The 22,002-nt window shown below is 34.7% G+C and overlaps 1 protein-coding gene across 1 annotated transcript in view; it reads right to left on the reverse strand.

Moving 5' to 3' along the window:
• Window positions 1-22,002, reverse strand: part of NCAM2 (neural cell adhesion molecule 2) — a 539,245-nt gene that overhangs the window by 125,799 nt on the left and 391,444 nt on the right. Inside the window, exons 7-8 of the mRNA XM_055567775.1 lie at window positions 19,000-19,160; window positions 16,091-16,236 (exon numbers count right to left, since the gene is read on the reverse strand). Of these exons, the coding sequence (XP_055423750.1) occupies window positions 16,091-16,236; window positions 19,000-19,160 (307 nt within the window). The remainder of the gene's footprint in view (window positions 1-16,090; window positions 16,237-18,999; window positions 19,161-22,002) is intronic.

A 22,002-nucleotide genomic window follows, 5' to 3' on the forward strand; every position in this document is an offset into this window, starting at 1 on the left:
ATATATAATACATGCACATAAATACTAAAAACTAATAAGTATCAACAAAAATATCAAAAACAGTTTCATCAAATCCTTTCAGTAAATAGACACAGAAGCAAACTACCTTTTAATGATGACTAAAAATTAAAATTTTGTATAACATACATGAACTCCCTTGAGCTGATTTTGTTTAGTTTTGGATTTAATTTGTTTGTTTTGTGGTAAAGTATCTCTTCATAAAGAAAAGACAAATTTAAAAAATTATGCATATACAAACTCAACTTTTTATAATTGCTAGAAGTCTTCAATTAAAAGAGAAGGTACTCTCTAGAAAGGATCTAAATTATCAAGATAATAAAATAATGCATAGCAGAAAGGGAGTTGCAAATGGTAACAAAATTTATTTCTTTACCAAAAGCAAAAAAATGTATTAAGACAGTTTCAAAGTATGGAATGAATGAATTAATGCTACAACCCTAAACCACAGAAAGGAAAAGATACAATGTGGACTTTGTCAGAAACATTAAAAGAGAAGGCAAAAGCCTATATTTCTATATCATATTCTTTTATTAAAAAAGAAAATTATGGATCACACAGGTCTGTGATGAATATTTACATGGATATATATCAAAATTAGATGATAAAAATTTACAGATGTTATCATTAAAGGGGAGCATGGTGGAAACAGATAGCCAAGAAGCAGAGATGACCTGGGAAATTATATTACCTTTACTACAAGAAAGAAAAGTGATAAGAAACACCCCTCAAGAAGTTTTTGTGTTCTGGGATATACAGATATGGAATGTTTAGTAAACAATTATATTACAGGACAGATTGTTGTAAATATTATAAGAAGGTATTGAAATAGTATAATACAATGTGATATCTCAAGGTGCTGATCAAAACAGCAGTTAGACATGTTTTTTCTGATACAGAAAGAGGAGATCCAACTCTTTATGGTATACACAGGAAAAGTGTGCCATTCAATTGCTTACTATCCTCCTGCCTCTATAAAATGTGTCTATGGAAATTCCTTAATTATCACCTTTTTTATCACTTGGCCTCAGAAGATATTTTAGTTTAAATAAGCAAATGATGCATGAAGTAATCAGAATATTATGTCAATTTATACAAATGTTTATCACTTTGTATGCTACTATTCCTTTAGTAGGAATGTTACATCCTTAGTCCTGTTTTTCCTTTTAAATTTTTGTCCCAATAGTTTCACAGCTCCTATGACTTGGCTAGATGCAGTGAACTTCAGAATTGAATGCAAGTATTGATATAGTAAGTCAGTTGTACTATTCTGTACATAGTTTAAATTCTTAGCCAGGTTCAGATTTTGTAAACAAAAGAATAGTGTCCTACAATTTATACTCAGTTTACCTGAAGAACTTAGCAATTAATCTAGACATCAGTTCAGTTCAGTTCAGTCACTCAGTCGTGTCCGACTCTTTGCGATACCCAGAGTTAAAAACCAATAGGCTTATCATAGAGACTTCAGTTTGGTAGTCAAGGACTCTCTCAGCAAACTCAAACATATTGCATACCACAATTAGTACATCAAAGACTTGTGATAGCTTTCACTACATTTACAACTAACAATGTACATTTGAAGTTGTAGATGGATAAAGTACATACACTATTGAAAACCTTACAGCACCCACGGATTGGTGGAGGAAATATGAAGCAATCTTACTAGGATTAAATTAATTGATTTTAGTAGTAGGACTTGAGGGAAAAATGAAGGTAATAGAGATTTGAAGAGTGACCTATCATGTCGGGGGCTTCCCAGGTAGCTCAAAAGGTAAAAAAAAAAAAAAAAAAATCAGCCTACAATGTAGGAGACCCAGGTTAGATCCCTGGGTCAGAAATAAAGCCTGGAGAAGGGAATGGCAACCCACTCTAGTATTCTTGCCTAAAGAATTCCATTGACAGAGGAGCCTGATGGGCTGCAGTCTAAGTGATCTCAAAGAGTCAGACATGAGTGAGCAACTAACACACACACATGCTATCATGTAGAGCAGAGTAGGTAATAAAAGGGTTTTCCAAATGATATCAGAAGCTATTGGAGACTTCTGAACAAGAGTAATATTATCCGGCTTATTTCCAGTGGACCAATTTCACTATTTTAACAAGAATAACAAGGGGCAAGGGTGAATGCATTAAAACCTTTATAAAGTTTTTTGCAATAATCTAGACAAATAATTCGGAGAAGGCAATGGCACCCCACTCCAGTACTCTCGCCTGGAAAATCCCATGGATGGAGGAGCCTGGTAGGCTGCAGGCCACGGGGTCGCTAAGAGTCGGACACGACTGAGCGACTTCCCTTTCACTTTTCCTTTCATGCATTGGAGAAGGAAATAGCAACCCACTCCAGTGTTCTTGCCTGGAGAATCCCAGGGACGGCGGAGCCTGGTGGGCTGCCATCTGTGGGGTTGCACAGAGTCGGACACGACTGAAGTGACTTAGCAGCAGCAGCAGCAGGCAAATAATTTGGAGGAGGGCATGACAACCCACTCCAGTACTCTTGCCTGGAGAATCTCATGGACAGAGGAATATGGTGGGCTATGGTTCACAGGGTCACAGAGACATCTGAAGTGATTTAGCATGCATGCAGGCAAATAATTATGCTGGCTTGGACCAGAGCAGTAACAGTTGAGTTTTGAGAAATGATCACAATTTTAATATATTTAAAATAAGAATAAAAGGAACAAACCCCAATTTAGATCCCTAAATAATTTAGAAGTCAATTAGAAGACCAAGACTGATGAGTGAAAAAACAGGAAAGTATACCATAAGTCAGAGCTTCCCAGGTGGCACTAGCGATAAAGAACCCATGACTCAATGCAGGAGACATGAGACGCGGGTTCAATCCCTGGATCTGGAAGATCCCCTGGAGGAGGGCATGGCAACCCATTCCAGTATTTTTGCCTGGAGGCAGTTGGATAGCATCACCGATTCAATGGACAGGGTGCTCTGAAGTTGATGTTGGCCCATTACAGGGTGGTGTTGGATCCAAGGGTGGCTGTATAACTATGTAATACCTTAGTACGGGTACAGATTATAACTAGATTTATTGTGGAAATAATAGAACTGCTGAGTCACAATACTGTATAACAGAACCTCACATAGTATGAAAGGTCAATTATTAATATATTTTAAAAATAAGCAAATTCACAGAAAAAGAGTTCATATTTAGATTTGTGGTTACCAGAGGCAGGGGTGGATTAAGGCAGTCAAAAGACACAAACGTCCAGTTATGAAGTAAACAAGTATTAAGAATGTAGGATACAACATGATAAATATAATTAATACTACTATAAGTTATATATGCTATATATAGCATATATATTTATACATATATAAATTTATATTTAAATGAATATAGTATGAACATAGTTATATATAAATACATACACACACATATTATATATATATATATATATATATAGAGAGAGAGAGAGAGAGAGAGAGAGAGAGCGCTCATCGCTGACTCAATGGACAAAATTTGAGCAAACTCCAGGAGACAGTGGAGGATAGAGGAACCTGGCAGGCTATAGTCTATGGGGTCACAAATAGCTGGACACAACAACTGGACAACAAAAATTTGTTATATGTGAACACCGAGAGCGCAGTTCCTATCAGTTCTCAGCACAAGGAAACATTTTTTCTATTTCTTTAATTTTATTTATATCTGAGATATTGGATGTTCCCTAAACTTACTGTGATAATCACTTCATGATGTACACAAGCCAAATAATTATGCTGTATATCTTAAAACTTACACAGTGTTTTATGGCAATTATGCCTCAATAAAACTGGAAGAAAAATAAAATTGGAAATACAGGAAAAATATATGCAAGAATGTTTACATCCATTTTATATAGAATATATATCATAAATATATTCTATGTGTAAATTATATCATGTTATCTACATACTATATGCTATAATATATATGTGTGAGCTGCTCAGTCATGTCCAACTCTTTCAGAAGCCATGGACTCTAATCAGCTGGGCTCCCCTGTCCATGGAATTCTCCAGCAAAAAATACTGGAGTGGGTAGTCATTCCCTTCTACAGAAGATCTTCCCAACCAAGGGATTGAATGTGGTCTCCCAATTTGTGGGCAGATTCTTTACCATCTGAGCTACTAGGGAATAATGTATATTAAAGTAACAATGAAATAGCTTTGAATGTTGATGGGAAAAATAAAGTGGTGAGTGAAAAAAAAAAGTTGGGAAAAGATAAATTATTGTGCTAATATCTATGGTATGGTAGAAAGGCTGGAACTACTATCTACATTAAAAACTTGAATATTACATTCATGGTAACATAAAGGTTCACCTATGCATGATGTAGATGTAATCATAGGAACTGGTTACAGTGTTCTTTTTATTGTTTTTATTAGTAAATGAGGAACCAGTTCAACAGCTGAGCTTTCTCAGAACAGAGGAAGTTTGTGAACTTGAGTATGGAGGAAATATATGAGGTAGTTGCCAAGAAAATACGGGCTGAGAACTGCTAAGCAGAGAGAGCATGCATTAAGCTGTGGGTCACAGTTTTAAAGGGAGATCATTCAGAATGATTCCAGCTAAGTTTAGCTGTCCTCCAACACGTGTGCTATAGGCATTGAGGTTACTTAAAGGATGACTGGTATTTTTCTGGAAATAGTTTTCAAAGCAAAAAAAGATTGAAGAATGTATATATGGTAATGTTTATAACAGACAATGAAATTTAAGCTGGGGAATAAAAGAAGTGAATAGAGTGGGTGATTTGAGCCAGGGAAAAGATAATAGAATCCATAGATATTAAAATTACATCATTTCTATGTATTTGATAGAATATAAATATGATTTTCTTATAAGTATAAACACTATCAAATGTGAATTTAAAAAAAAATCAGGCATCCAAAAATGAAGAACTTGGAAAGTTGGAGAAGAACTTCTATGGATTACAAAACAATAGCAATCATGGTGCTTTAAGAAACAGATCATGACAACACATAATAGCCAAGGAAGAGTCTTCTAAGAGGGAATTTCCCCTCAGTAAACTCAACTACTTGATATATGACTGAACATAGTTATTACTGAAGATCTGTGTTTAATATATTTTATTTAAAGTTATTATTTGTTAATCCATGAGTCAAAAGTAATGATGGGATTATAATAACTGTGCTAAAGTACTTTTCATTACTATGTATTCAATTTTACAAATTAATTTTCATGTAGCTAGCATTTTTTTATACATTTGTTTTTGCTTCATGCTTAAAATTGACAATACAAATTTAGCAAATGTATTTTTTGCAAGTTCTTTACTAAAATGTTTACTGAAATATTTTCAGATATCTGTGTCTAATTGTCTACTTGTAAAGCAATTCATTCAAATTTATTTCATTTTGCTCTTAAACTTACTGTCTTCCACTAAAATATTTCATAAATAAATCAAAGTTACATTTACTAGGAAATTTGTTACTTTTTTAAGTCTATGGATATTCACTGAAATCTACATCTTTCTTTGTTGCTATATTATTTTATATTTTCCTCAATAGTATAGATTCTTTCAAAAGATAAAGTAAATAATACATGAAACCTAAAACAGAATATGGCATTCACAAGAAAAGGTAATATTATTTTCTGTTATAAAGACAAAGAAAACTAACTTTCAGTATGTAAATAATTATTTTCCCAGAATAATCATGGTAAAATCATTAACTAATATATTATCCTATGAAAAAGATAATAATTTCCTTCTGCTAGAAATACTTATGCATATTTTAAAATAGCCATTCATTAATAAATATTTAAAAAAAAAGAAAAATGATATTTTATTTTTTAATTGTTTCCTAGAATTTCCTCAGAAATGTTTTGTTTTTTTAATTACATGTTGGACTTATGACTAGCCATCTTACATACTTTTTATTTGAAGTGTGAGCTGGAAAAGAAATTTCAGAAAGTTGTAAATGATTGAAAACCCACTTCTCAACAAGATCAGAAGCATCCCAGGAAGATTTCCAATATGTCTAATTATATTCTACCATCTACATCAGATGAGGAAAAGAAGTATCCATTTGCCTACTGCCCAGCAGGGATCTACAATACTGCTCTCAGAGCACTACAATGAAAAAATGCATTAGGATGATTTTTAAAATGTCACTCAAATATAAAATCCTTCAAAAAAGCCCATTATCTGTGGAAAGACAAAAAAAATACAGGCATTAAAATCTACAGGTGCCAGAAGCAAGCTCTTTAGCATTCTTCTCTACAATCAGAAACTTTTCTTTTTCCAATGTAAAGACATTACCACAGTAATCTTAGCTTTTCTTATAATTGAGTTGTACAGATGAGCTATATGGAAGGAAATGGCAAACACATTGCCTCATAGCTTAAATTATTATAAAATCATAAACTGAAGAATTAGTAAATATCTGAATTTAAAAAGGGATTAGCATGGAAATAAACAGTATATCTTAAAATATATGATTATCTACTGACTCAAGAGAAAGATGTACAGAATAGTGAAATGTTGAAGGAGATTTATTTTATCCATCATGGAACTGAAAAATGAATCAAGTTACCTAAAGTCACAGAGTACATAAATGGCAAATCCAGAAACTGAAATAAAGAATCACTGTTGCAACTACCATAATTTCAATGAAATAAATCATTTTATTTGAAATGGGGATACAATTCAAATATATTTGAAATTCATGAGCTATACAAACAAATTATTTTATATATCTTATTCTATGTATAGCTGTATTGGATATCTACATCACATTAATTTCAGTATTGGTGTGTATTTTCATGTGTGTGGGGGGGTTGTGATGAAAGAAATATAGTAAGTTTAAAGGTAGAGGTTCTCCACAGAGTGCCCACACAAGAGCAATTTTGGGGAGTTTCAAAATAAAGCTGTCTAATCACTATCAGAGATGCTGTAAGAATACTTAGGAACTGGTGCAGTTCCTGGTCACAGCAAACACCCTCTTCCAAAACACAAGAGACTACTCTACACATGGACATCACCAGATGGTTAATACTGAATTCAGATTAATTATATTCTTGGCAGATGAAGATGGATAAGCTTTATACAGTGAGCAAAAACAAGACTGGGACCTGACTGTGGCTCAGATCATGAACTCCTTATTGAAAAATTCAGACTTAAATTGAAGAAAGTAGGGAAAAGCCACTAGATCATTCACATATGACCTAACACAAATCCCTTATGATCATACACTGGAAGTGACAAATAGATTCCAGGAATTAGATCTGATAGACAGACTGCCTGAAGAACTATGGATGGAGGTTCATGACATTGCAAGGAGGTGGTGATCAAAACAATCCCCAAGAAAAAGAAATAGAAAAAGGCAAAGTGGTTGTCTGAGGAGGCCTTACAAAGAGCTGAGAAAAGAGAAGCAAAAGGCAAAGGAGAAAAGGAAAGATATACCCATTTGAATGCAGAGTTCCAAAGAATAGCAAGGAGAGATAAGAAAGCCTTCCTCAGCGATCAATGCAAAGAAATAGAGGAAAACAATAGAATGGTAAAGACTAGAGATTTCTTCAAGGAAATTAGAGATACCAAGGGAACATTTGATGCTAAGATGGGTAAAATGAAGGACAGAAATGGTATGGACCTAACAGAAGCAGAAGATATTAAGAAGAGGTGGTAAGAACACCCACACTTCAGCTTAGTTCAGTCGCTCAATCATGTCTGGCTCTATGCGACCCCATGAATCGTAGCACGCCAGGCCTCCCTATCCATCACAAACTCCCGGAATTCACCCAGACTCACATCCATCGAGTCAGTGATGCCGTCCAGCCATCTCATCCTCTGTCATCCCCTTCTCCTCCTGCCCCCAATCCCTCCCAGCCTCACAGTCTTTTCCAATGAGTCAACTCTTCACATGAGGTGGCCAAAGTACTGGAGTTTCAGCTTTAGCATCATTCCTTCCAAAGAAATCCCAGGGCTGATCTCCTTCAGAATGGACTGCTTGGATCTCCTTGCAGTCCAAGGGACTCTCAAGAGGCTTCTCCAACACCACAGTTCAAAAGCATCAATTCTTCAGTGCTCAGCCTTCTTCACAGTCCAACTCTCACATCCATACATGACCACAGGAAAAACCATAGCCTTGACTAGACGAAACTTTGTTGGCAAAGCAATGTCTCTGCTTTTGAATATGCTATCTAGGTTGGTCATAACTTTTCTTCCAAGGAGTAAGCGTCTTTTAATTTCATGGTTGCAGTCACCATCTGCAGTGATTTTGGAGCCCAGAAAAATAAAGTCTGACACTGTTTCCACTGTTTCCCCATTTATTTCCCATGAAGTGATGGGACCAGATGCCATGATCTTCGTTTTCTGAATGTTGAACTTTAAGCCAACTTTTTCACTCTCCACTTTCACTTTCATCAAGAGGCTTTTGAGTTCCTCTTCACTTTCTGCCATAAGGGTGGTGGTCATCTGCATATCTGAGGTTATTGATATTTGTCCCAGCAATCTTGATTCCAGTTTGTGTTTCTTCCAGTCCAGCGTTTCTCATGATGTACTCTGCATATAAGTTAAATAAACAGGGTGACAACATACAGCCTTGACGTACTCCTTTTCCTATTTGGAACCAGTCTGTTGTTCCATGTCCAATTCTAACTGTTGCTTCCTGACCTGCATACAAATTTCTCAAGAGGCAGATCAGGTGGTATGGTATTCCCATCTCTTTCAGAATTTTCCACAGTTTATTGTGATCCACACAGTCAAAGGCTTTGGCATAGTCAATAAAGCAGAAATCGATGTTTTTCTGGAACTCTCTTGCTTTTTCCATGATCCAGCGGATGTTGGCAATTTGATCTCTGGTTCCTCTGCCTTTTCTAAAACCAGCTTGAACATCAGGAAGTTCATAGTTCACATATTGCTGAAGCCTGGCTTGGAGAATTTTGAGCATTACTTTACTAGCATGTGAGATGAGTGCAATTGTTTGGTAGTTTGAGCATTCTTTGGTATTGCCTTTCTTTGGGATTGGGATGAAAACTGGCCTTTTCCAGTCCTGTGGCCACTGCTGAGTTTTCCAAATTTGCTGGCATATTGAGTGCAACACTTTCACAGCATCATCTTTCAGGACTTGAAATAGCTCAACTGGAATTCCATCACCTCACAAGAACTATACAAAAAAGGTCTTCATGACCCAGATAACCACCATGGTGTGATCACTCACCTAGAGCCAGACATCCTGGAGTGTGCAGTCAAGTGAAGAAGCATCACTATGCACAAAGCTAGTGGAGGTGATAGAATTCCAGATGAATTATTTCAAATCCTAAAAGATGATGCTGTGAAACTGCTGAACCCAATAAGCCAGGAAATTTGGAAACCTCAACAGTGGCCATAGGATTGGAAAAGGTCAGTTTTCATTCCAATCTCAAAGAAATGAAAGTGAAGTCACTCAGTCGTGTCCAACTCTTTGCCACCCCATGGACTATAGCCTACCAAGCTCTAACATCCATGGGATTTTCCAGGCAAGAGCAGTGGAGTGGGTTGCCATTTCCTTCTTTAGAGGATCTTTCCAACCCAGGGATCGAATCCAGGTCTCCCACATTGTAGGCAAATGCTTTTTACCATCTAAGCCACCAGGGAAGTCCAAAGAAAGGCAATGCCAAAGAATGTTCAAACTACTGCAGAAATGCACTCATCTCACACACTAGCAAAGTAATGCTCAAAATTCTCCAAGCAAGGCTTCAACAGTACATGAACTGAGAACTTCCAGATATTCTAGCTGGTTTTAGAAAAGGCAGAGGAAACAGAGATCAAATTGTCAACATCCATTGGAACATCGAAAAAGCAAGAGAATTCCAGAAAAAACATCTACTTCTGCTTCACTGGCTACGCTAAAGCCTTTGACTGTGTGGATCACAACAAATTATGGAAGATTCTTAAAGAGATGGGAATACCAGACCACCTTACCTGCCTCCTGAGAAACCTGTATGCAGGTTAAGAACCAACAGTTTAAACCTGACATGGAACAATGGACTGGTTTCAAACTGGGAAAGGAGTACAACGACAAGGCTGTATATTGTCACTGTGCTTATATGCAGAATACATCACGAGAAATGTCAGGCTGGATGAAGCACAAGCTGGAATCAAGATTGCCGGGAGAAATATGAATAACTTCAGATGCAGATGACACCACCCTTACGGCAGAAAGCAAAGAGGGACCAAAGAGCCTCTTGATGAAGTTGAAAGAGGAGAGTGGAGAAAGCTGGCTTAAAATTCAACAGTCAGAAAACAAAAATGGCATCCAATCCCATCACTTCATGGGAAAGAGATGGAGAAACAATGGAAACAGTGACAGACTTTATTTTCTTGGGCTCCAAAATCATTGCAGATGATTTTATCTGCATGAAATTAAAAGACACTTCCTCCTTGGAAGAAAAGTCACAACAAACCTAGAGAGCATATTAAAAACCAAAACATCACTTTGCTAAAAGTCCATATAGTCAAAGCTATAATTTTTCCAGTAGTCAGATGTGGATGTGGGAGTTGGACTATAAAGAAGGCTGAGCGCCAAAGAATTGATGCTTTTGAACTGTGGGGTTGCAGAAGATTCTTGAAAGTCCCTTGGATTGCAAAGGAATCAAACCAGTCAACCCTAAAGGAAATCATTCCTGAATATGTATTGGAAGGACTGATGTTGAAGCTAAAGCTCCAATACTTTGAACACCTGATGTGAAGAGCTGACTCATTAGAAAAGACTGGAATGCGGGCAAGATTGAAGGCAGAAAGGGAAGAGGATAACAGAGAATGATATGGTTGGATGGTATCACTGACTCAATGGACATGAGTTTGAGTAATCATTGGGTGATGGTGAAGTATAGGGAAGCCTGGCGAGCTGCAGTCCATGAGGCTACGAAGAGTCAGACATGGCGCAGTTCAAAGTCTGGAAGAAAGACTTAGACATTTTCCAGAGAGAAAAGCTCAGACAGGTACACATGTATACATCTCTTTATGTGATTCTGATGTACAACCTTGGTTCAGTACCTCTCACCCTTTCCCCCAATTATTAACGCAAATTTAAATATCACAACAAGGAAGAATATCAGGGTAAAAAATATTATTTAAGATTTTCTTATATAATGTAATGTCAAATGAAAGAATTTTCTTTAGACATTGATAATCATACAAACTATGATACAGAAATTCATGGGAATGGAATTATGTCACTTGGAATTGAACACATTTCATTATCTATAATCCCTGATTCTTGGAAAGTCTCTGCAATTTTGTAACTTCCATTCACTCTTTTGTCATACAGGCACTTACAGTAAGCAATATGTCTAGTTCAACTGGACATGGCTGTCTTTAAAATATTTGAACAACCATATCATGATTGTTCTTTTCAATTATTTAGTAAAACATATTTGCTGGTTTTATCTGTCCCTAGTTGTTTTTATTGTTGCTTTTTATCAGTCTTAACATCAGGCACTAAGAATTGCCTATAATTACACACTAGAATGCATCTTCAGGATTTGGTAAAGAAGTATAAATAAAATTCCTTATAAAAATATTGGTGCAAAAATTTTGCAAACTATAATTACTTACAAAGGTACATTAAAATATTTATGAACTGTCTTTTATTATTAAAGATGATGCTATAAATATGTCACCATATTTCAGTTTTTCATTTCACTGCAGGTTTTATAATAAAGTGCAGCTATTTGAAACACTGCTCTCTTTCTTAAATCAGTAACTGTGGATTTGGCAGTCTCATTTTGTAAATTCTATTTAAAGAGATAAAAGAAGTTGAAAATCTTAAGTTGTTTTCTATAATATAAAGGTGTTGCAAATTACACCATTAACTTTTTTAAAGTTTCTTTTAAAATCAGTATAAGCAGTTTTCATCAGCCTAAACAAATTTAAAGGAGGTATTCTAAGGATGATATACTTTCCAAAATGCACCAATGCAGAGGCCTGTCAGAAGAATAAGCAGAACTAAGTCTGTGATAGCACAGAAAAATATGCCAAAGCTATGTCTGGAGGCTGTAGAAGTCCACTTATATACTTCAAATTTCTATTTTGATATGAAATTTCACATTTCAAAATTGCATATTCATAAGTGAAACACTGCTAATTTTAAATATGCCTTGATTCCTCTCCTGAACAGTATGCGCTATGAGGCAGAAAACATTTGTTTTACACTGCTGTATTCTTTGTGCATAGGACAGCACATGGAAACATAGAAGCTCTCAATAAAAGATGCTGATGGTTGTTAAATGAACTTGGGCAAATGGAACAGGAAACATTAGAAATGGAAATTTCTCTTAGTTTAAAGATTATTTTCTGTTTACATTTTATTAAATGTAATTTTCAAGAAATCATATTTGCTTTAGAATGAAAAAAATGAGGAAATACAAAAAGGCTAATGTAACCTTCATATTTTATATAAATAAAAAATTAAGAATTTTTAGTAGAGACTTTCATATAATGTGAAAAACTCACTCCATTATCCTTTGCCCTCCATTAAAAGTGGTTTATATAAATAAATCATTTAAAACCATTCTAGAAGTTTCCTTAGGTCCAAAGATGTACCCACTCAAAAAATAATATCCTAGAGCATGAAATAATAATGAACACAATAGTAAAATTATCAATGTCTTTATGCTAATAATTTAATTTGTTATAAAATTTAAAACATATTATTCAAGTGGTTGTATCAAAGAACTGTCTCTCTTTATGGTTTCTAGAAATCCCTTTTGTCTTGGTATTTTATTCTGCAAGAACATTTGAAACATGGCACAAACAGTGCTTCAATTCATGGAGAAAAATGCTTGCCACTTCTCTACAATCAAAATAGAAACACCTTGGTACAACTATGACTTCTGCATATACCTATAAAGATAACTGTTAAAGTGTACTTTTTATACTTTGTATTAAGTTTCTTTTTAATTTTAAATGTCAGTTTAAATACATCTATTTATTTGAAGGAATAGAAAGCAATCTGGACAGGAAGAACTGAAGTTAACAGTGAATCAGTAAGTAGGGTTGTGTTCTTTGACACAGAAAAAAACCACAGTTTTCAAATAAATGCAAAAGAACAGATAATCCTATTATTTTAATCACAAAGTTTGAGCTGATCTAAACTCAGGCTATGACCAACCAGCATTTTATATTTTACTTCAGCAAGATAAAAATAGGCTATTTTTGAAGTTAAATCACTATTTTTTTTTCTAATTTAAAACAAATTTAAATTTATTTTGGCCATATTTTCAGGCATGTGAGATCTTAGGTCCTGACCAGGGATCAAACACACACCCTGCATTGGAAGCCCAGAGTCTTAACTACCAGTCAGGGAAGTTCCACTATACTTTATTTATTGAGTTGATTGGCATCATTTTGAAGGATCATTTGGTGTTAAGGACTGAAAGTAAATGAGTTTTTGCTACTATGATTTGTGAACTTTCTACCTATTAATTAATAATATAGTATATTTATTTACTGGAGGGAAGTGCTTGACCTCACAAATAGAAATATCTCCCCAAGGCAGGGATCAAACCCAGGTCTCCCAAATTGCAGACAGATTCTTTACCAGCTGAGACACAAGGGAAGCCCAAGAATACTGGAGTGGGTAGCTTATCCCTTCTCCAGCAGATCTTCCCAACCCAGGAATAGAACTGGGGTCTCCTGTATTGCATGCGAATTCTTTACCAACTGAGCTATGCTGCTGCTGCTGCTAAGTCACTTAAGTCGTGTCCGACTCTGTGCAACCCCATAGACGGCAGCCCACCAGGCTCCCCCGTCCCTGGGATTCTCCAGGCAAGAACACTGGAGTGGGTTGCCATTTCCTTCTCCAATGCATGAAAGTGAAAAGTGAAAGTGAAGTCAGTCAGTCGTGTCCGACTCCTAGCGACCATGGACTGCAGCCTACCAGGCTCCTCCATCCATGGAATTTTCCAGGCGAGAGTACTGGAGTGGGGTGCCATTGCCTTCTCCAACTGAGCTATAAGGGAAGCAAATTAAATGAGTTTTTGCTACTAAGATTTGTGAACTTTCTACCCATTAATTAACAATGTAGCATATTTATTTACTGGAGGGAAGTGCTTGACCTCACAAATAGAAGAAAGGCAAATAGGGTTTGTTCTCAAAATTTTATAGCCAAACTTTGTATCATGTTAATTTGATGCTTAAAACTATGGTGTGTGTACCAGTGAAGGTGTACATGCTAAGTTTAGGGCTTATTTGAAACAAATTTTACTTTATAGTTTCATATTTACGTTGATGTACATTTTAAAATGTAACATCTTTTTGCTTATAATTAAAATAAAAACCTAATTTAATTTAAAGAAAAATATTAAGTGTATGACAGTCCAGGCAGCACAAAAATACGGAAAAGAAATGAAACTGATCGTCAAATGACTGAAGTTTGAGAAATTCTGCTTTAAAACAGAATTCACAGCTATACATTTCAACTACTTCTTACTCAGTGTGCTGCTGCTAAGTCACTTCAGTTGTGTCCGACTCTGGGACCCCAGAGATGGCAGCTCACCAGGCTCTTCTGTCCCTGGGATTCTCCAGGCAAGAACACTGGGGTGGGTTACCATTTCCTTCTCCAATGCATTAGAGTGACAAGTGAAAGTGAAGTCGCTCATACTATGTGTAGAGTGGGCTTAATTTCCAGTAAAGGCAGCAGAAGACATGTCTGACTCAATGAAGCTGAATTCAGGCAAACTCCGGGAGATGGCGGAGGACAGATTACAGACCAGGTTTGATCTCTTAGAGTAATCTGAGAATCTATCCTCATCTAGCATTGGAAGTAAGGCTCTGGTTACTTGATTATTTTTTAAGGCTAAAATAAGTGAATATAATGAGTCTCTCATTATTGGTATGTATATAAGAAAATACCTATTAAATGAAAAATGAAAGTTATATTTGAGAAGAGACATATCAGAAAATTTATAAAAAATAATGAAAGTATTAGGAATATGAAGGTATAATTAATAAAGGCTTACAAACATGATCATTGTTGAGTGATCTTCTCCAAAGAAATGTACTAAATTGTCAAAAGAACTATCCACAGTTTTATATATCTAATTTTTGGACAATTTTAAAGGATGTTACAGAAATAAAACTCCTTTCAGATTTGGCAATATACCATAGTAATACCTATGTTTCTTTGTTAAGAAAATATTAAAGCAAACTCTATACCATTTTTCTGGGTTGCCAGAAGAATGCAAATGTCATTCACATTTTAGAAATTTGATTTTCAACTTGCATATATAAAATAAGTATATCAAAATAGTATAACTATTGCCAAAAGAGATATACTGTCTAAAAGATGCCATCATGAGGAAAAAATGAGACAAAGAAAGCTGATGTACAGGAATATATTCTTTCTAAAGATAAATAGTAAATGGCCAGGGAGCCTGTTATGTCGATTTATGGAGTTAGCATGTTGTAAAAATTACAAGATAAGTTGGAAGAATAGAAAGCATATTTTGGATAAACTGACTTCACAATTTTCTGCTATCAATGTTGTTAAGTCAAAGGTACTTATATTTTGAAAATCATTTCCTTCTATGGCAATTGACTTAAATTAATGAAAGAGGTTTAAAGGAGGTTGCTCTTTAACACTGAGAAAGAAAAGAGACATATAAGTTTAATCTCATCATTTTTACATGTGTGAAAATGCCAATTCAATTAACATAAATTATATAAAAGCAGAAATCTACTGTCTAATGCACAAAGAAAATATGAAAGAATTAAGAGTTAAATGACAGCCAGGATTTTGAGAATTTAAATTATTTTCATTTTCATAGTACAAGGTAGAGGAATTGAAATTGCAATAAGGTATTTTATGGATTCAGTGTATACCAAAAGTTTGTATGTAGGAAAACTTAAAAATTTTAAATTTTGTGTCTTAATGAGAAACATCTTTAATATTAAAATTTGACATTTTTCTTTTATGAATTTATTTTTAGGTTGACTGTGATAGCTGTCTTTTCAAAAAATACCTCATTCTTGCATTTCTACAAGTTACTTGGTGAATTGGAGACCAATATGAGATTTAATTATATACAAAACACTGCAAATACAATGCTTTTGAAAATCACTGTATATTAAATTGCTGTTACCTTATCACCTTCAGAAAAAGTGATGCCATCCACTGCTCTCTTCCAGGTGATTGCTGGAATAGGCTCCCCTTCTGCTTCACATATGAGTGTGACTTGACCATTCTCATATGTAGTCTCATTTTTAAGCTGTATTATGTGAGGCTGTACTGTAAAAAATATATACATTACTCAATCTGTATTAAAAGAAAATATTATTATTCATAGTGGGCATTTGAGTACACAATAGCCTCGTATTGCATATTAACGTTTCCGTGGTTACAGTATCATGCTTGCTTTATAAGAGTGCCAGGAGAGCTGCAAATTATAGGAGAAATAGCTTCAAAAATAATGTTCATAGATTATGATTATAAAAATAATTTGAAGTGGCTTAGAAACCAATAGACAAAAATAATTCTTTTCCAGATTTTGCCAATGAAAGCTATTTAATTTTTTTCCTCTTAAAGGTACAAAATTAAAATATCCTCTTAAAACCACAAGTCTACTACGTATGTGTGTCTGTATATGACATTTGCTTTTGTAGTGATTATCTCTTAAACTTTAAAAACAATTTCACAAAAGTGGGGGAAATAGTGACTGTATCCTGAATATACAGTAACTATATGTACAATACTTAAAATACTTAACAAGTAAATATATATACATACTATTTATCTTTATTATTATGGTTGATTTATTTTGTCCCTAGATTGCCTTAATATTATTAGACATAATAGATAATTATCTCTTTATAGTTATGACAGCTATAAAACCAAACCATGTCTACTAATTTAAATTATATTAATATTAAAAACATGTCCCTTAACAAATTTACATATGCCAAAGAGCTTTAAAATTTTAAACTCTGTATTGTTAGCATTTCTTAAGCTTTTATTTGTTTGAACATAAAAGTGATAAAAGTCAGCACCTGTTACTTCAGCGCAAGTAACAGGTTTTTTTTTTTTTAATCATTAAATGTAATCAATTATGAAATATATGTCGGAGAAGGCAATGGCACCCCACTCCAGTACTCTCGCCTGGAAAATCCCATGGGCGGAGGAGCCTGGAAGGCTGCAGTCCGTGGGGTTGCTTAGAGTTGGACACGACTGAGAGACTTCACTTTCACTTTTCACTTTCATGCATTGGAGAAGGAAATGGCAATCCACTCCAGTGTTCTTGCCTGGAGAATCCCAGGGACGGGGGAGCCTGGTGGGCTGCTGTCTATGGGGTCGCACAGAGTCAGACACGACTGAAGTGACTTAGCAGTAGCAGCAGTATGAAATATATGTATGTTGTTCTTAATCTTAGAAAATTAAATTCCTGATATCAGAAACAGGACGTATATAATTTTTTAAATTCAATGTTTATTCCATTTACTTTAATGATTTTGGCTTTATTTCCTTACATATGCACGATTTTGTATCAAAAACAATATGAATCTGTTCACTGTTACTATGCAAAGTAATTACAACAGTCAAGTAGCATATCATTTTTCATTAATTATTTTCTATTTAAAAGGTAAAAAAATATTAGAAATCTTTTGCCTTTGTTCTTACTCAGTGTCACTTAAATTTTAAAAATTAACTAAACAGTATTTCATATAAGCTCATTGAGATCGATTAAGATTATCCTTTGAAATTATCTCAAAGTCTATCATTTCTAATTATGTAGTTTATACTAAGTCATATTTAGCATTGTACATTTTAAAAAGAACATTTTCTTAAATGGGAAATACTACTTGAATAAATTATATGATTTCTATAATTTCTAATAATTTTGAGAATTATTAGAAATAATGTATTTACTCTTATTCTATATGAACAATTTTCTCCTGGTTCATAGCTTTGCTGATTTCTCATCATTAAAGATATTTGTGTAATCACATCTAAGCATGACCCTTCTGAGCAACTTTCCAACATCATGATCTCCAAAATAATAGTCCTTTTTAGATTGATCTAGTTTCACATTCTTCTTAGAACATCTTATTATTCTAATTTTATTTAAAGTAAAGTATATTCTTTACTGTCTGCCCTACCTAACTAGAATATAGGCTTTATGAAAATATCCCTGGTACAGGAAATATTTCTATTACAGCTATTCAAGGACCAACTGACCAAGGGTGTGTCCATAGGTGTACACCATTCATTTTTTGGTCTAAACAGTATTGCTGCATCTGTCAAATGCAAAAACTGGTCCCTCTACTCTTCAAAGTATTCCTTCCTTCCTGCCCCTCTCATTGTTGGGAAAATATTGTGATACCAACATTGCTAAAAATGGAGAAAACACACTAAATATCAGTAAAGCATATAATTCTTCGTGTTTGTGTTTTAAAGAGAATAATCATATTCTAAATATCCACCACCAAAATCTTTTCCTCTTACAAATATAACAGAAGCTAAATCAATAATTAAAAACAAATACACTGATTTTTGTACCTTCTATAAGTTCCATAAAGAAATGAATATGGCTCTAATGTGGAAATTATTTATATTGCATGTCCTTTTAATAAAATGAAAAGGGAATATTTAATCATGGTTACAGGTCAGTGTTCCTAATTACAGCCTTTTGAATGAACTCTCGAAGTATATTAAAAGTAAAACTGAACCCAGCGTGTGTTACTTAAACATTTATGAAGAACAACCCAAAATATAATAGATTTCATTATGTATAATTTTAATGAATTTTCCTCTAGCCTCTGCTACGAGTTCATCAAATATTTTATAAAAATTTACATTGTAAGCTCATATAATTCTTAAATAAATCTATCTGGTAGCTGCAATTTTAAAATATATTTTAGAGATGAGAAAACTAAAACATAGGTTTAGAAATTAATTTAATTATAAGTAGCTCGTATAAGCGACAGAGACTTTCCCAGTTTGACTCAGACCTTCCTCTAGACATTACAGTTTCAACCACTGTGCTGTAATACTTACCAAAGACTTGGAGAAGCACCTGTTTTTCATCTTCTCCTGCCTTATTTGTGGCCTTGCAGACATAAGGGCCCCCATCACTATTGATTATGTTCCTGACAGTGAGTTCTGTATTGCTTCCTCTCAATGAGTACTTTTCATTTTCTTCAATGAACTTGCCATTCCTAAAGAAGAAAACAGAGGTTGAACTTCATAAATTTGAGTTCATTTTTCAGGAGCAGATCACACTTAGCATTTTGACCTATAATGGTCAATCACTTCATGGCTACTGTCATTGATACATAAAGCTATATTCCAATTAAACTTATACATTTATTAGCTCAAGAAAATTTAATGCATAAGTAGTAACATTATACTTGAAAGTTGCTTTGACTTTAGAGGCAAGAATAACATTTGAGTTGTGTTGAAATCTTGACATGCATCTTAGGTAAAAAGCACTTTCTTTCATTTCATACTTGATTATTAGCAAAAATTAAAAAAAAATCTTTATTGTGGTGAGTCAACACTTATCTATGAAATATATTTATTTACTAGGTTACAGGGACACAATAGACTTCCCCAATGGCTCAGCGGTAAAGAATCCACTTTCAATGCAGGAGATGCACGCTCGATCCCTGCATTGGGAAGATCCCCAGGAGAAGGAAATGGCAATTAACTTTCATTCCCCTATTCTTGTCTGGGAAATCCCATGAACAGAGGAAGCTGGTGGGTTACAGTCCAAGGGGTTGCAAAGCAATCAGACATGACTTAGTGACTAACCAACAACAACAAGTATAAAAATTTAGGATCTCCCTTTAGATGTTACTTCCTTGGTGGCTCAGACGGTAAGTAGTCTGCCTGCAATGCAGGAGACCTGGGCTTAATCCCTGAGTTGGGAAGATCCCCTGGAGAAGGAAAGGGTACCCACTCCAGTATTCTTGCCTGGAGAATCCCATGAATGGAGGAGCCTGGTAGGCTACAGTCCATTGGGTCACAAAGAGTTGGGCATGACTGAGCAACTTCACTTTAGGGGTAGGGAGATTTACCTGTCCATATGAGTTTAAATTAAAAAGGAAATGTATAAAAGGATTATTAAAATTTTTCCTAGGAAGAAACAATATTTTTCTGATATTCTAAATGATCTTTTCAGTGAATTCTAGTTTTGCTTTCTAGAAAGTACTGCCATATATCTTAAAATAATCTTTATTTTCTATGACTCAATAACATCCATGTTTCCAGTTTTTATTGACATTTCTAAATATACCACAAAATCTGCAAAAATTCACAAGTGGTGTACAACATTGGGCAAATACTAAATGGCAAATGTATACAGTGCTCTGCAATTTTATGCTTTTTCATAATTTCAGTAATCAAACATTTTCAAGTATGAATAATGACAAGATTTCAGCATTTTTGTCTAGAATTTTATGTACAGATAGGGCTTTCACCCCAATTCTTAATCTAGTCAATAAAGAAGTATTCATTTGAATCATCATCAATTAGAAGTTTTAGCAATTTGTGGCTTAAGACTCACTTTCCTTCTCTTATTAACCTGGATAAATACAATTAGCTCATACATGTGCACTCTCCCTCCCATCCTCATTCACAGATGAGAGAACTAAACATTTAAGTATGATTTCCCCATCCCTCAATCCACAGATGAAAAGGCTTAGGTTTACACAGAATTATAAGCAGCATGTTAACTAAATTCTAGTGTTTTTTATGATAAAGGGATTTTTCTCTACTTTATGTGAAATACTATTCTAAATGTTTGAAATACAGCAGATGAGTGGGACAAAGCCAGTTATCTTGAAGAATTCATAATCTGACTGGCGGTAATAGAGGGTAACATAGATTCCGTTAGTGCATGTATTCATAATTTTGTGTGTGTGCTGGGAGGAGTGAGGGACCTATTATAATAGAAGAAAAAGAAAAAGATGATGGCTGGAATACTCTGGGAATTTTCTTGGGGAAAATTCCATGATCCAGGCTTTAACATGAATGGGTAGGTCTTGAAGAATATAAAGCAGCCAGTTTGTAACGATTAGAGTGCTCAGGGCCGGTGCACTGGAATGACCCTGAGGGATGGGATGGAGAGGGAGGTGGAAGGGAGGTTCAGGATGGGGGACACATGCACACCCATGGCTGATTCATGTCAGTGTATGGCAAAAATCACTACAATATTATAAAGTAATTACCCTCCAATTAAAATAAATAAATAAATTTTTTAAAAGAGATCATATTTTCTTAAAGAGTTCAATTTTAAAATATCATTAAAGAATAATAGTTCAGGTAATGGTTCTAATTGTGTCTCTCCCAATAAACCTATTATATAGAAAGTAGTCATTGTTATCCATAGTGCATTTCTGTAAACTGTCTATGTCTGGAAAAAAAACAAACAAACAAACTCCCAGTGGATTCTGAAAGATTATTTCATGGGCACATCCTCTGAAACTCTGATTGCTTCTCAAAATGCCACTTTTTCAGGCAAAAGAAAGCAGGGGTAAAGATTAAGGGATAAATGGCAATGATAAAGAAGGGAGAATCATTCTACTTTTGACTGTAATGGAGTAACAAGAACCATAGTTACCCTCTCATTATAAACAACATGAACACTTGACACAGAGGTTAAATAACATTTTTCAACCTTGGTTAACAGGTAGCACATGACAGTGACCTCTGAAGACCACCCGAACTTACTACCTGAGGACAGTTTCTAAGCTGCTGTTCAAAGAAGAGGAACCCAAACAGAGCCAGACAGGGTCTCTGAAGTGTAGTGGAAGACAGAGTTCTCAGCTGGGGGAAATTAAAGTGACTAGAATTTACAGGTTTAAAAAAAAAAGAAGAAGAAAAATGTTAGAAGAAGGCACAAGAGAGAACAGAAGAATTTGAAGAGGTTTCCCATTCAATCTTCTTAAAAAATTTTATTGGAATGTAGTTGATTTACAATGTCGTGGTACAGTGTATGCAAGTAAGGCTTCCCCAGATTAAGGCAAGAACCACTGGAATAAATAAAGCACAGTAATA

Source organism: Bubalus kerabau, chromosome 2, assembly GCF_029407905.1.
Source record: "Bubalus kerabau isolate K-KA32 ecotype Philippines breed swamp buffalo chromosome 2, PCC_UOA_SB_1v2, whole genome shotgun sequence".
Taxonomy (NCBI): Eukaryota; Metazoa; Chordata; class Mammalia; order Artiodactyla; family Bovidae; genus Bubalus; species Bubalus kerabau.